Source organism: Calonectris borealis, chromosome 3, assembly GCF_964195595.1.
Source record: "Calonectris borealis chromosome 3, bCalBor7.hap1.2, whole genome shotgun sequence".
NCBI classification, from domain to species: Eukaryota; Metazoa; Chordata; class Aves; order Procellariiformes; family Procellariidae; genus Calonectris; species Calonectris borealis.
The window spans coordinates 122,951,755-122,965,978 of record NC_134314.1 but is presented as its reverse complement, the minus strand read 5'-3'; the positions used below and the strand labels follow the sequence as shown (position 1 = coordinate 122,965,978).

General features: G+C 38.0%; 1 protein-coding gene across 2 annotated transcripts in view; it reads left to right on the top strand.

Moving 5' to 3' along the window:
* The window catches only part of PLCB4 (phospholipase C beta 4), a 209,215-nt gene that overhangs the window by 132,229 nt on the left and 62,762 nt on the right, over nt 1-14,224 (top strand). For both annotated transcript variants that reach the window (XM_075147727.1, XM_075147728.1), the window contains 4 exons: nt 6,018-6,099; nt 7,253-7,353; nt 7,967-8,024; nt 12,911-13,019. In XM_075147727.1, the coding sequence (XP_075003828.1) occupies nt 6,018-6,099; nt 7,253-7,353; nt 7,967-8,024; nt 12,911-13,019 (350 nt within the window). The remainder of the gene's footprint in view (nt 1-6,017; nt 6,100-7,252; nt 7,354-7,966; nt 8,025-12,910; nt 13,020-14,224) is intronic.

The following is a 14,224-nucleotide window of genomic DNA, read 5'->3' as shown; positions in this document are numbered from 1 at the left end:
TGTGGCTTAATAATGAATTATAATATCAATTTTATTACTAATACATATGTAAAAATAAGTACAGAATTAGACATACTTATCTGAGTTTCCTACCTCCTTGGTAAACTAGGCAGGACTTCTTATCAGCTTAGTAATTTTTTTCTTAGTCCATTGTAATGAAGAGATGAGTGCTTGTAATTGTTCTTGAATTCACTTAGAGCTAAGAGCATCAGTTTTCTCAGCTTAAAACTCCTCAAACTCTGGGATGAGTTTTTCAGTTGTAAAACTTCATAAAATACTTATCAAAAGAACCATAAAAACTTGCAGGCCAGTTAAGTAGAGGACAAAAAGTTACGTTTTAAAATGTAGTCCATTGTAAAAGAGACAGATATAGCTCTTCGAAAAATACTTCTGCTTTTATAGGAACCCCCAGGATAACATTTGGTTTTCTCCACACGGTAAATGAATTGTTAGGTTAGTTGTTGTCAGTAACAGAAAAGTTAGAACAGTATATTTCTTTCTGTACAAGCTATTAACTATTACAAGTTACTGATTTTCCGTCCTCTCTGGTTAGGCAGTAGTTCTCCCCCCTCCTGCTCTAGAAATTAATTCTTGCTGATACATTGAGCTTCTTTCCTCTTCATGCAGTATGTGAAAACCACACTTTTGGGGCATGCTGTTTTTTCATAAACAGAAACTCACAGAAGGGAGCAAGAAGGAGGACTTTATAAGATAAGCCTCACAGAACATTTTTTTCAAGGGAGAAAGAGGATTTTGCATCTCTGGAATGTGCAAGAAGACAAAGGGCCTGCCATGCTGCCTTCCAGGTTTCTTTAGTTTCATGACTCAAGTGACACCTTGACAGTGTTAAGGCTGCTTCATTGTATTAATCTTTCAACTTCCACATTGCCAAGCCCCTGCTTATTTCTCAAATTTGAACTAAACTGCCATGAAGCACCTTCTGTGCAGAAGCCCCATGAGGAATATCAACTGAAGGGTAAAGATGAGGGAACAATGCTACAGGGGCAAATTAATTTTCAAGACTTTAGAGCTTTATGCCTGTGTTTAAACATAGAGCTTTATTCCTCAGTATGAATTTATAGTGCGCTAGCTTGTCTGAAACTTTCTGCCTTGAAATATTTTACCTCACATTTAGCAAGGCATAAATTCTCTCCGTTGTGCTACAGCACACTGATTTGCGCACGCGGACAAGCCCGGATATTGCTTAAGAGAGTCCAGTCCACTGGTTCCAGTGTATTAAATCTTCCTGCCGGATCTGCAATTTCGATTTTAGAGGACTTGTTCTCTTAAAGTTGAATCATTTTTCTTAAAAATGTTTCCAGTTCCAAGAGTTTGTTTTTCCAAATTTGCACTATTTCCACATAGACATAAATCAGTCTCTAGCAGCTTAATTTATTGCAAAAGTATAGATTTGCAGTATAAATTTGTAAGGGACCTACTATTTCATGCTGTGCAATGGGAAGCTGAATCTTTTTTGGATGCTCCAAGGAATGCGCTATGTTGGTGTGGGTGAAATGTGGCAACTTTTTGGAGCTCATCTGGGAAGCACTGTATCACCCGCTGAAAGGACTAGGAGAGACGTCAGTGAGAGGCTAGAGGAAAGGTGTAGTGGAGGAATGTAAATGAGGGGGAAAAAAATCAGTCTACTCTGTAGACCTACATTGGAAAAGAGGGTGAATCAGAGCCCTGATGAAGGACAACAAGATCATGAGAGTTGCCTGATGCAGCAACAGCTACTTACCGTGAAGTGGGGCAGAGGTACCCAGGATTCTCAGCACTCGGCAGCCTGGGATGTGGGGGACTTCATTGCTTCCTTCCTCCTCCCACAAACATTTAGTGCAGAGAAGGAGTGTGGAGAGATAAGAGGGAACAGAAGGAGGTAGATGCATAAGCAGAAGGATATGTATAAAAGGAAGGCAAGCAAGGAAGCACTGGGAAATGTGAGCAGAATGGCTCTGCTATGCAAGGTGCACCAAGTTTCACATTGTTTACCGAAGCCTCCCCCCCGTAAGTCTTTCCACTGGTTTAAACCACTGATGCTTCCCCTTCAACTAATCTCCAGATTGCTATGGTCAGCCCCTCCCATATACCTGTTTTTAAATAAAATGTTAATCTAGTCAGCCCTGCTTCATCAAACCTCCGCTGCCTCCTGCTGTGCAGGGACTCCCATACCAATTGCTGTAGCTTTGGGGATACAGATAGGAAGGTTATTCTCTCAGAAACAGAATACCCAGCAGATCTGTTAAGCTGTAGGAATGTGTATCACAAGATCACCTTTATTTCATTTTTACACAGAAGTGCAATAAAACACTGAGAGGAAAAAAAAAAACTCACCTGGGAAATCAGAGCTCCTTGCATTTCTTTTCAGATTTAAGACAGATTTTTGCAGCTTGCACATGGCCATAGGGAGTGATGAGCCTTGAGAAGGTGAAACTCCTTAGGCTGTTGGTGGTAAATGGCATAAATATTCCTGAGTCCTCGTTAGTACAATTGGGGGTTGCAGAGTCATGAAGATTCTTCTCAACTACTTTTAGATTTTAATGTACTCTGGGGCATATATCTATTACTATCAACCTACTGTGTTTGGGAGAGAAGAAATTCTGGCAGCTGGTAGTGCGAAAACCTTAGGAGAGCACCAGATTTGTCTTTTGGGATTTAATAAATTTTAGCAGTCTGAGTCTAGAACTACATCTACAGATCTTACAAGGACAGGGCATTTGGCAAGATATTTCGTATTTTCAGATTTTAACACTACTGTTGACTAAATGTTGACTAAAAAGGTCAGCGTTTGTTAAAAAATATTCTGCTTGGTTTCTGCAGCTTTCTGTTGGCAGAAAATGAATTTTCTACATGTGCAAGTTGCACCTGTTCAACTAAAGCTTGTTTAGAAATTAGCTTTGCTCAATCTGTGCTTATCCCTTGTATAACTACATTTAAAAGGATTTAAGCTAATTTAGCTTCTAACTACAAAAATATATAAAAAAAGAAAAAGCTATACTATGACAAATGAGGCTGAAATCTGCTTTACAGTAGTTTAATTAAATTAATTTGAAATTACACTTTTTTAGTAAATATGCTTTGTATCGATTACTCCAGAGTGCCTGGAAGAAATCTGTTTCAATATTTAGATGATAGTTGGAAATCATAGTTTTAGATAATTTCTTGTACAGTGTAGGCAGTGGTACTTCCAGTTCTAGCCAAACTGATAAATGCAGTGGAGCCATGATAAAAGATTGATTTGAACTGTTTTATGTGTTGGCTTGATTTTTGAAGTAATGGTTGGAAAGTGGTGAAGGTCTGAAGTAACCAAGTAATTTAATCCATCAACAAGCATGATAGATTCATACCTCTTGGTCCCAGATTTGGGAAGTATTTTAAATATTTATGAGGAAGTACATGTTACCATAAAAAGCCCCAAACGACTGTAGAACATGAGGAGTAAACACCTGTAGGTATCTGTCGACCAGTAACTTGCCTGCATCTGAAGTAGCCCAATTTTCTTCCAAGGCGTACAACAAGGTGAATGTAAATCTGCTAGGATGAAGTCTCCTCTGATAGATGGAAAAGTAGTTTTATTTACAATATTCTTAGTAAAATGAAAGTGTAATGCTGTATTTTTACAATCTTTTTTGATTCATGCAATCTTTTCTAGACTGCTGCTGTCATTACAAATTACTGCTATGTTTGCTGTCATCTTTGGTGAAACAAAAAATAGTTTGGCATCAAAAATAAGTTCCCTGCAGCCATGGAGTCTTGGCTCACAGTTTCTGATTAATTACTTACGCCAATATTACACATTTTACATGACATTTATTATTGGGGCCCAATTCATTAGAACAGACATAGAATTTTTTACAGGGCTGGAGATAGGTTGTAAATTGTAGAGCTAACATTACTTTGTGTTTTAGAATTAGTAGAAAAATAGATGCCTGAGATTTTTTTTTTAAGAAACAAGTGCCTAAAGTTAAACTCAGTCTATATTTTAGTGAAAACATCTCGGTACTTATCAGCTTTGGAAAATCAAATAACTTACTTAGGTGCCTAAATAGGGACATAGAAACCTAACTGTTTTAAGAACCCAGTAAAAAAAAATTGGCCGAGATTTGTTAAAATATTATTTTATCATTTTGATCTTTCACTTCCTGATCTTAATTTTATTAGTATGAAAATATTTACCTAGGCGGTTTAGAGTGTTTTGGAGAGTAAAACAACTGTGAATTGCTATGGCAACTGTTATGGTTTAACCCCAGCCGGCAACTAAGCACCACACAGCCGCTCGCTCACTCCCCCACCATGGGATGGGGGAGGGAATCGGAAGGGTAAAAGGGAGAAAACTTGTGGGTTGCGATAAAGACCATTTTTAATAGGTAAAGCAAAAGCCGCGCAAGCAAGCAAAGCCAAACAAGGAATTCGTTCACTGCTTCCCATCGGCAGGCAGGCAGGTGTGCAGCCATCTCCAGGAAAGCAGGGCTCCATCACGCCTAACCATTACTTGGGAAGACAGACACCATCACTCTGAAGGTCCCCCCCTTCCCTCTTCTTCCCCCAGCTTTATATACTGAGCATGACATCATATGGTATGGGATATCCCTTTAGTCAGTTGGGGTCAGCTGTCCCGGCTGTGTTTCCTCCCAACTTCTTGTGCACCCCCAGCCTCCTCGCTGGTGGGGTGGGGTGAGGAGCAGAAAAGGCCTTGACTCTGTGTAAGCACTGCTAATAACTATCGCTAATAAGTGGTAATTAAGACATCCTTGTATTATCAACACTGTTTCTAGCACAAATCCAAAATATAGCCCCATACTAGCTACTATGAAGAAAATTAACTCTACCCCAGGCAAAACCAGCACGGCAACAAATAACAGCAAGAGTTTGTTTCACATCTTTCACCATGTGAAATTATTTAGTATGCATGAGATTAACAAAAAGTCTCAGCAAATGTTTGTCTCACTTGATGATAAAGAGCAACATATTCTTATCAGGCAACTATAGAGTCTTTCCCAATGTCTAGCTTTTGTTAGCATTATAAATAGATATTGGATACAGACTTCAGTTTTTCTGTCCAGATTGAGACACCAAAACGAAGGGGTCATGGGACACATCATTTTAGCTTAGACCCTAAACAGAAGAAAGGAGAGCTGTCAAGTTTGGAACTACTTTTCTAGAGTTAGAGGTTGCTCAAACTCATCTCAAATGAAAACAGAAATAGACCAAACGCTTTCACATTAATGACACCAAATAGCTAAGCTTTAATTTGATTTATTTAATTTCAAGTTAAACCAGTTTGTCAGTCTCATGCATGCACCCCTGTTTTGTGGAAGGAAGTGGATTTTAATCAGTTTGGTGGAAATATTTGAGTGGCAGCTGAGACCTACTTAAATGAGTTGTGCGTACTCTGTCTAGAACACAGATATTCTTAAGGCGAGGGAGCACCAACGGGAGGGGTGAGCACTGCAGCTGGTGAGGGAGCAGGGAATGAGGTTCAACATGCACGTGGGAGTCTCTTGGTAGCAGTGACTGCTTGAAAAGGGAAGAGGAAGGAAGCTGCCATTGGAAGTGGTTCATGCTGACTTTATAGATGACCTGGGAGGCATAGGTTAATGCTTGGAAAGGAAGGGAAGTCACCACAACCAGGAATGGCTAGAGACATGAGTCTCCTCACTTGTATAATCTGCTACTTTTTAAACACAGTCATTTATCTATGCGTAGAGGTGAAAAGAGCCAACAGAATAATGTTTGGCACAGCTTTGTATCCCAGTATATTGGGAAAAAACCCTCTCTTGTTCTTTTTGCAGTCCATTATTTTGATGTATTTTCTAATGGATAGCTTGCAGGCGGAGCACTGCTGCTCTGTGAAGCTTAGAGCACTTTTTCAACTGCACTATTACTTGGAAGATGCTTACATTTGTCAGTTTAAGCCAGAGGAAAATGTTGGCAGTAAAAGCAAGAGAGAAAGAACTGATTGTTTAAAAAGCGACTAACATTTCTTCTTTTTTTTTCCCCACTCTTTTTTGTTTTAGCATTACCAGAACCTTTGCCTCAGGTAAAACAGAAAAAGTGATCTTTCAGGCACTTAAGGAATTAGGTCTTCCCAGTGGAAAGGTATTTAGTGGTTTTGAATAACTTTTTTGTGTACTAATTAAATTGATGAATCATTCACATTCATAGCTGTGGTCTTAAGTCATTTGCATCACATAAAAACATGCCTATTGTTCATGAGTAACTTATTAATCATTGTAGGTTGTTTACTAAAACCAAAATGTAGTTAAATCTGTATGACATAGTGGTCCTTAAACCTCTTAGATGAGGCTTCCCTTCTTTTCTGTAACGGGCTACCTTTCATTCATTTATACAAAGTACATGAGCACAGAATATGCACATAATACTTTTTTTGTTGCATGCTGTCCTCTCAGTTGCATTTCTTGGACTCCTCCTGCTCTTTGTAAATGGCTTTCCCTTTCATTGGAGAACTGCTGTCCAGTTCTGTCCCACTCGCAGTGGGTGCCCCTGCCAGCAGCCGCAAAGAGGTGACGGCTGGTTACAGTTGCGGCTAGTTTTTTCGGCTTTACTCCCCACCCAGTCTCCCTTCTTTCATTTTGGAGACTCCAGCCCTTGGTTCTTGGCCTGACTGCAGCAAGCGCCTAGTGAGGAGCAGCCCTGCAGGCTCAGCAGTCTCCAGCCAGGGAGAGAGGGTGTAGAAAGATGTGAATCCCCAGCTGTAGCAGTGCCTGGCACCTGAGATGAAATTTTTCCTCACTCTGCAGTTCTCATCTTGATCAGAGGAGGACATGATACTGAATGTGTTAGCCATGTGTTCCCTCATGGGGAACACTCATGGAAGTTTTACAGGCCCCTGTATGAGAGCTGCTTTGCTTTTTAAAACCATTGCACCAAACCTGGAACTTTTTCTCAATGTTCCTTGGCTTCAGTATAAGTATCCTGAAGTTTGTACACTATTGTGGTCTTTGGGGTTTTGGTTTTTTTAAGCTTCAGAAGAAAAATATTATTTTCCAGTTCTGTGTTTATGTAGAATTAATGTTACTGTGAGGTCAGAATATAAGCACATCAAACAGCTCTATGATAAAGATGAATTAAGAACTGTTTTCAGAAAATACAAAAGAAACTAGATAAGCGTATACTAGGTAAAGAGCTAAAACAGTTCTTGATTGCTTTTTCTGATATAAGATATGCTCTTGGGAAAAGAGCATATAAGCTCTTTTTTGCTGGATAAATGTACCTTTGCGTTTTGTTGCAGAATGATGAAATTGAGCCTGCAGCATTTACTTACGAGAAGTTTTATGAGCTCACCCAAAAGATATGTCCCCGAACTGACATTGAAGACCTCTTTAAGAAGATGTAAGTTCAAATTTAATATAATCTTGCTTTAAACTCATTTTGCTGTATTTTTAGTCCATATCTAATAGTGACAGAACACTGTAAAGATTATCTAACCTTGAATCCTAGTAGCATCAGCGGTATTTTAAGACAAACTCAAGTCTATGTTTTTCCCTTTCCTTCCCTCTCAGATTGTTAATGTAAAAGTTCACTTTGTATTTTAGAGCAACTTTTACATAAGTTAGAGGAAGCACCTGAAACTTTTTTTTTTGCATTGGCTTTACTAACTACTGTAATTTTAACTTGCTTCTTTAGGTGATTAACGCAGTATGTGAACTAATTAAATTAAATAAGAATTTGAAGTTTTAAAAGTTTCTTCACTCAATTTATTCTCAGCTGGAGGACTTACATGTTGTTTTATGAAGTAATGTTTGTTGAGTTATAGGAAGTATGGAAGATATTCTGTGCCAAGCATAGACAGTATGTTTTCTGTGACTGTTCATTTTGAGATTATAGAGCTACATCAGGTAGAAAAGTAGGTGATTTTAAAAGTATCAACAATGTCAACATGTAAATCATACCTACTGTAGCATCGTATATGAAAACTTACATTCTCTAATAAATTTCTTTTCAGCAATGGAGACAAAACTGATTATTTAACGGTAGACCAATTAGTGAGCTTTCTAAATGAAGTAAGCTTTTTCATACATTAACTACCATACAAGTCTGTCTGCAGTGGCTTGCTTCTTCCAATCTTTCCATTGCATGGATCATGCCATTATTTGCTATGCTTTTGATCCGCTGATCTTTCCATTATGGTAACATCCAGGTGCAAAAATCAGCTCCAACCTTGTATGTTGTTGTGTTTTCTACATGTTGGCTTTGCAGATTGCATCTGTTGATTACTTGCTGTTGTGTTATGTTGTGTGTTATTTATGTTTTATACATTTTATACTGTTACATTCAATGCAGTTTCAACTAAAATACACCCAGTATTTTATTATAAGCAATTACTTTACCTGCAGGCCATAGCTATATATATCTGCTAATCTTTCTGAATAATAGAAAAAATGAAGTAGGCTTTTATAAACAGTAGTTTGATTCTCCTCGACAGTATTATTAAAATCTATTACAAATCTAAGAGCTAAGAGCATATTTTAAGAGTTTGTATATGATTTTTAAAATACTATGTGTGAAGAATAAGAGGAAATATTTTTATTGCTGTATTTCCAGAATACAGTTGTTGGCAAAAGTATTTAGTATTTCTTAAAAACATCATGAGTGTGCAAAGTAGTTCAATAAATAGTGTGGGATTGGTTTTTTCCTGTTCCCAAAGCATAGTAAGTTATACAAGACTGACTCATTCAGAATTGCAACAATAAATGCACTATGTAGATTTGACAAGAACATACACATGGAAAACAGGCACATTCTACTTTTTTTTGTACCAGTAGATTCTTGTCATCTGGAACATGGATAGCTGCTTTACCTCTCTGCATGATCTTTTAGGGGCTGAGTGCATTACCAAAAATCTCTCCATCTAAAATTATTTTACTAGTTATAAATCTATTTTATATTTTTATATGTATATATTTATATATCTTATACCACTATATGAAGATTCAAGCAGTAAGTTCCCCACATATCAAATCTAGAATATAGTTTTCTTTTTCAGTAGGGAATGCATGCCTTACTCTTCACCACTCTTCACCTGAATTACATGTAGAAAGAGTATTCAAAAAGAAAAGATAATGAGAAGATCAACATCTTCAGGACTAATGGTTACATACCTGGGGCCTTAGTTCGTATCCACACAGTTCTTTCTATTAGCAAATTGGAGTACACGCTTAATCTTACTACTGTGAGTTGTTCTTTTGTCACAGCCATTTACAAAGTTCAGTGTCTAAATGTTTGCAGGCCTGGGGTCGTAGTTAAGGCATGTCATTTTTGCTTCTGCATTGAAGAGAGAAATGATAATGTGATTTAAATTATAAATTATCCCCTTAAAGTACCTCAGCCCCCCCAATTCACTTGTAGTGATAGATACACTTCACTGCTTGAAGCACACAGCCCTGTCCCCACCTTGAACCGTATTAGCTTCTGATTTTTTTTTTAGTGTAAATCCTCATTTTTCAGTAAATTACTATTTTATCATTATTTTAAAATTGATCTCTGTAATTGTTTTAGTTTAAAGTGTGCTTCCTTGAAGCCCAAACTTCTGAAGAAGAGCTGTCAGCAATTGTAAGAACTTCCTGGCTATCTCCAGTAACTGATAAAAAAAAAAAAAATTGAATTGTTGTGCTCTCAGTTTTGTATTGTTTTAGCAGTTCTTTTTACATAATTAGAAGCCTTATTTTATGGGCAGTATTGGAGAAAGATGCATCTTGTTGGCTTCATTCTTATCGATACAACGCATTTTGCAATTGGAAATCTTGTAGTTGGCCCTTTAGTTGGTGACCAGAGCTGGGAAAAATTAGTCTTAATAGTTTTATAGAGTAGGACAGTCATTCTGATGACTGAAACTAATGCCTTTGGTTCTGTGCTGGAGGTCTTTTGGTCTCCAAATAGAGTTTAAAGTTTTGGTCATGATTTGAAAGGCACTAAATGACCCAGAATCTCCCTCCTGAAGTGATCATTTTTGTCTCCTTGACAGCTGGCCAACACTGTAATTAGCAGTGGTGTTTAATGCTGGAAAATATAAAAAGATTATTATCATTATATAGCAGAGAGGAGTTACTTGGCAGAGCAATTCTTCATGAGAGTCTTTAACCTAAATTATTTTGAGTTCAATAACCTCCAAGGCATGCTGCAGAAGCTCTAAGTGTTATGGGTTTTTAAGGGAGCGTAAGGATATGTTACTGGGTATGAGTGGAGAGTGAGCTGCTTTCCTGGAGTTTTTCCAAACTGCTGTCTTTATTTGACTTTTAAATGCTGCTGGCTGACAGCTGATTTAATTGTGTATCAGTATTAAAGCTTCTGGGAAGTTTTTAGAAATGTAATTATTGTCAGGCACAGAGTATTTTGTCTAGGTCGTCTTTTTTTAAAGTCAAATTTTGAAAAAAGAAAATGTAGTAGCAAAAAAACTGAAATCACTACTACTGAGATTTGCTCCTGCCATTCATTTGCAGCAATAAATTAATTAGCTAAGTAACTGTCAAAATGGAAATTCGGTAGTCTGACCAGGACTCATCCTTCCTCCTGGGAAGGAGGTACGAGGAGATCCTTTTCTATCCCCCTCTTTCCCACTGCCCCCCTCTTTCCCACATCCTTGCTCTTCTTCCCTCCCTCCCTTCTATTCACTTGCTCGCTCTTCCTCCCTCCTTCCTACTCGCTTGCTTGCTCTTTCTACCTCCCTCTGTTTTTCATCTCCACAAAAGGACACCCTTCTTACTGCTGCACAGGACAAATTAAAGAGGCAGAATTCGTTCTGGCTCATTAACTGCTGTGCATCTCAGTTTGTATCCACTCAAAGAGGAGACTGGAGGTCAAGTTGGGGAGGCTAAATGATCTCTCTTTGCAGAACCATACAGGCATTCTTTCTCCCCATGCTTTTAGATGGTTCACCCTTGTATGGTTAAGAATGTCTAGAGTAAGGGTCTCCTGTGTAATATGGTAACTAGAACAATCAAATGCAACTTTGTTGGGCGTACGCAATTAGTCCTGGGGCTAAGTCCTGTCTTTCTAGATGAAACTTCACGCTTTTAGTTTTGGTCAGCTTTTGTGTTACAACTTTCCTGTGCCAACAAACTCAGTAGTGCAGAACGTTTCCCCAAGAGACACTAGTAAGCATTCTTCCTTTTTTAAGTAGAACTTCATCAGTTGTCAATTTTGCTTTATTTTTTAAACTAAGTAAACATAAAGACATGCTTTTGTACAAATGGAAAATTGATAATTAGCGATAATCATTGCTACAAGAAGAATATTTTGCTCTTAGCTCCTTCTGATAACTCTGGGACTCTTTCTCAAGAGGAGACTTTTTGCTTTATCCCATTTATTTTCTTCTGTTTGCTTATGACTAACTGTAGAAGAAAGAGAGTGGGGAAGAGCACTTTTCTTGAGTTAAGAACCTTCCCTACTATTTCTTACAGTTTTTTGAAGTGGTATATTGTCACTAATGGTATAAAGCCTGTCATTTGTCACAGTAGGCTGTACTGTTGCATGCCAGTGTTGTGTTGCTGTTGTGTGCTGCTTAGCAAGTTATGTCCTGCATTCATCTGCTCTCATATCATATTTCATCTGAGTTTTACTTAGATATCCAGACAGCTGATCTGTAGTAAATGAAACTGCTGTATTTTAGATGCTGCAGACTGTCAGCAGCATTACTTGAAAGATCCCTCCTTAATTGCATGATTAAATTGGCATTGGTTGTAATTTCTTGGAATTAATTAAGCACATGCACCAATCTTTGATTGTAAGAAAAGAGATCAAGTGCTTATTTTTGATTGGATATTGCTTTTTTCATGAAAAAATGTCAAAAAGTTTATACATAAGGAATTACAGCAAATGCTGACAGTCCTGTGCCAAGCCATCAACACCATTCTGTCCACTCCAAATTATTGATCGCCAATATGGGGGTGGCCTGTTACATTTCTGAATTCTGCTTAAACTAAAGCTTGAAAACTGTGCACCTACTGGGGTAAAAGAGTGTTTTCACAGTCATATTTATTTCTTTGTTTTATTGCATCTGCTTACATGCCACTACTCCGTTCAATTCTGTTTTTAATTTTCTTTTAATGGAGAATCAGGCACACAGTGTGCAGCTCTAATCCAGCATGGAGAAAAACAAAAGTTATGTAGCACACTCTTAAGTGAAAACTTAAAAACTTCGAGTTTTATTAGTGTATTAGAAATCACTGCTAAATTGTATCTAAATATTACATACATTTTGAAATCTTAATATTGTAAATTACTGTGAATTGAAGAGATGATGCTGTGAAGCTCTTTTAAGTTGTGCATATTTCTTCTAAGAACCTACATTGTTTTTTGAATAGTTAGTAACACAATGTTTCCACGATTCACAAATAAAATAATCAGTAGTTGCATATTTCTAAACTCGGGTTTCGAATTCTGTATTTATAGTATAGCTTTATTTTACTTTTAATTTTTACTTTAGCTGTAGATATTGCTGAAGACATGGATTTTTGTAGAGGTGATTACAGTGCCATCAGTCAAGTCTGTCAGTTTACATGACCTACAAAAAAGATTAGGAAGAGAGAGAATTTACAAAGAAGAGAGATTTAGCTATTTATTTTCAACATTTCATTTGCACGTATACCACGTGCAGTCATTATTTTCATGAACAAGCAAGGGTAAGACCAGTTATACGATTGCACTGGATTGTTTTTTTAAAATATTTTTATAATCAAACTGCCTAAGTTTCTTAGGTTTCTTAGGAAAGATAAGGGTCATTTTCTGTCTAAAGCTAAAGTTGCTGTTGAATAGTCTGTAAGTTTTAGGGCTTTTTTTTTTTTTTTTTAAATGTCCACTTCTTTCTTTCTCATCTGCAGTAATGAAATGCTCTTGGATGATAGCCATGCACTATATTGTTTTGCTGAATTCCGTTGTTTTCTAACCTTAGCATCAACGAGATCCTCGGCTCAATGAAATTTTATTTCCCTTTTATGACACAAAAAGAGCAATGCAGATAATTGAGACATATGAGCCACATGAAGACTTGAAGAGTAAAGGTAAATGTGGGAGGGAATTCAGTATTCACTGGTTTTAGGCATTTGGGGAATTTGTTCCAAAGCATCCAAACTTCTAAAAGGGAGCTTACAGTCCTTGTGGTCAGGGGGCAAGCAGTTGTGAGGCCACACAGTGAACTAGATCAGGAAACTGATCTGCTGAAAAATATCTCCCCCTCAAAACCAGTGATTTTTTAGAAGGATTATTTCCCTGATCCAGGTTACAGTGTGGTTACAAAGAGCCATTCTGATACAAAATGAGAGAGACTAGGATTGAGTAAATGGGGAACAACATGGACACTCCTTCTGGCAACAAGACAACATGCATGTGGCTATGGCCAAGGTAGTCTCAGAGAGACTACAAAGCTGTACGGGTATTGTGTAAAAATAAAAAAAATAAATTACCATGTGCACCATTGGATATGCATCCACCTTCTTATAATATAATCTGTATACTGCTTGAGGGCAGCAGCCTAGCTTAGAATAGGGTATTTTACGTGGGTGCATTGGAAAATGTTCTGTCTGAGCAAGAAGATTGCAGGAAGTGTCTTCAAGCCATTCTTGGACTGCTCATGTCCTGAGCTGCTGTGGGTGTTGGAGGTGTCAGTAGTTGAACTTGGCTCCCAGTTCTTATCCATTCTGCTGAAATAGCTGTGTTGGGATCAACTGCAGAAATTAAAAGTGTTGCTATCCCCATCTGTCCTCCCTGCCCTTTTGCTGGAAGTTACTGTTATGGTAGCATGCAGAGGAGGAGACTGCAGCCTTGCAAAGCCCATAGGCCTTCAGGCATCCTTAACAGGAAGCCACTTTCACTAGACATTTAGGCTAATGTATCAAGCTAGCACTGGAGAAGCTGAATAGCTTTTACACATTCACTAGTGCTGCCCCTGCTGATGAAGGATGTGCAAAGCAGACAAGAGAAAGAGACAATATCTTAAACTGTTTCAGTAAAGCCCGAGGCAGCTCTCGCTCAGTGCTGCAGCCTTGTTGGGTTCCCTGCATGCCCTTATGTTGCTTTATGATCACAAGTGTTGACACCAGCAATGCCTTCCACAGAAACACCTGCCCATTTCACTTTCTTTGGGCCAGTGGTTGGGAAGAGTTTACAGTTGTCTTCCTCAGTCTATAAACTTAAGGAATCCTTCTGTAGCTGGATATGTAGCTTTCACCATTCCTTATAGTACTTCAGTTCTTTTGACCAAACTGCT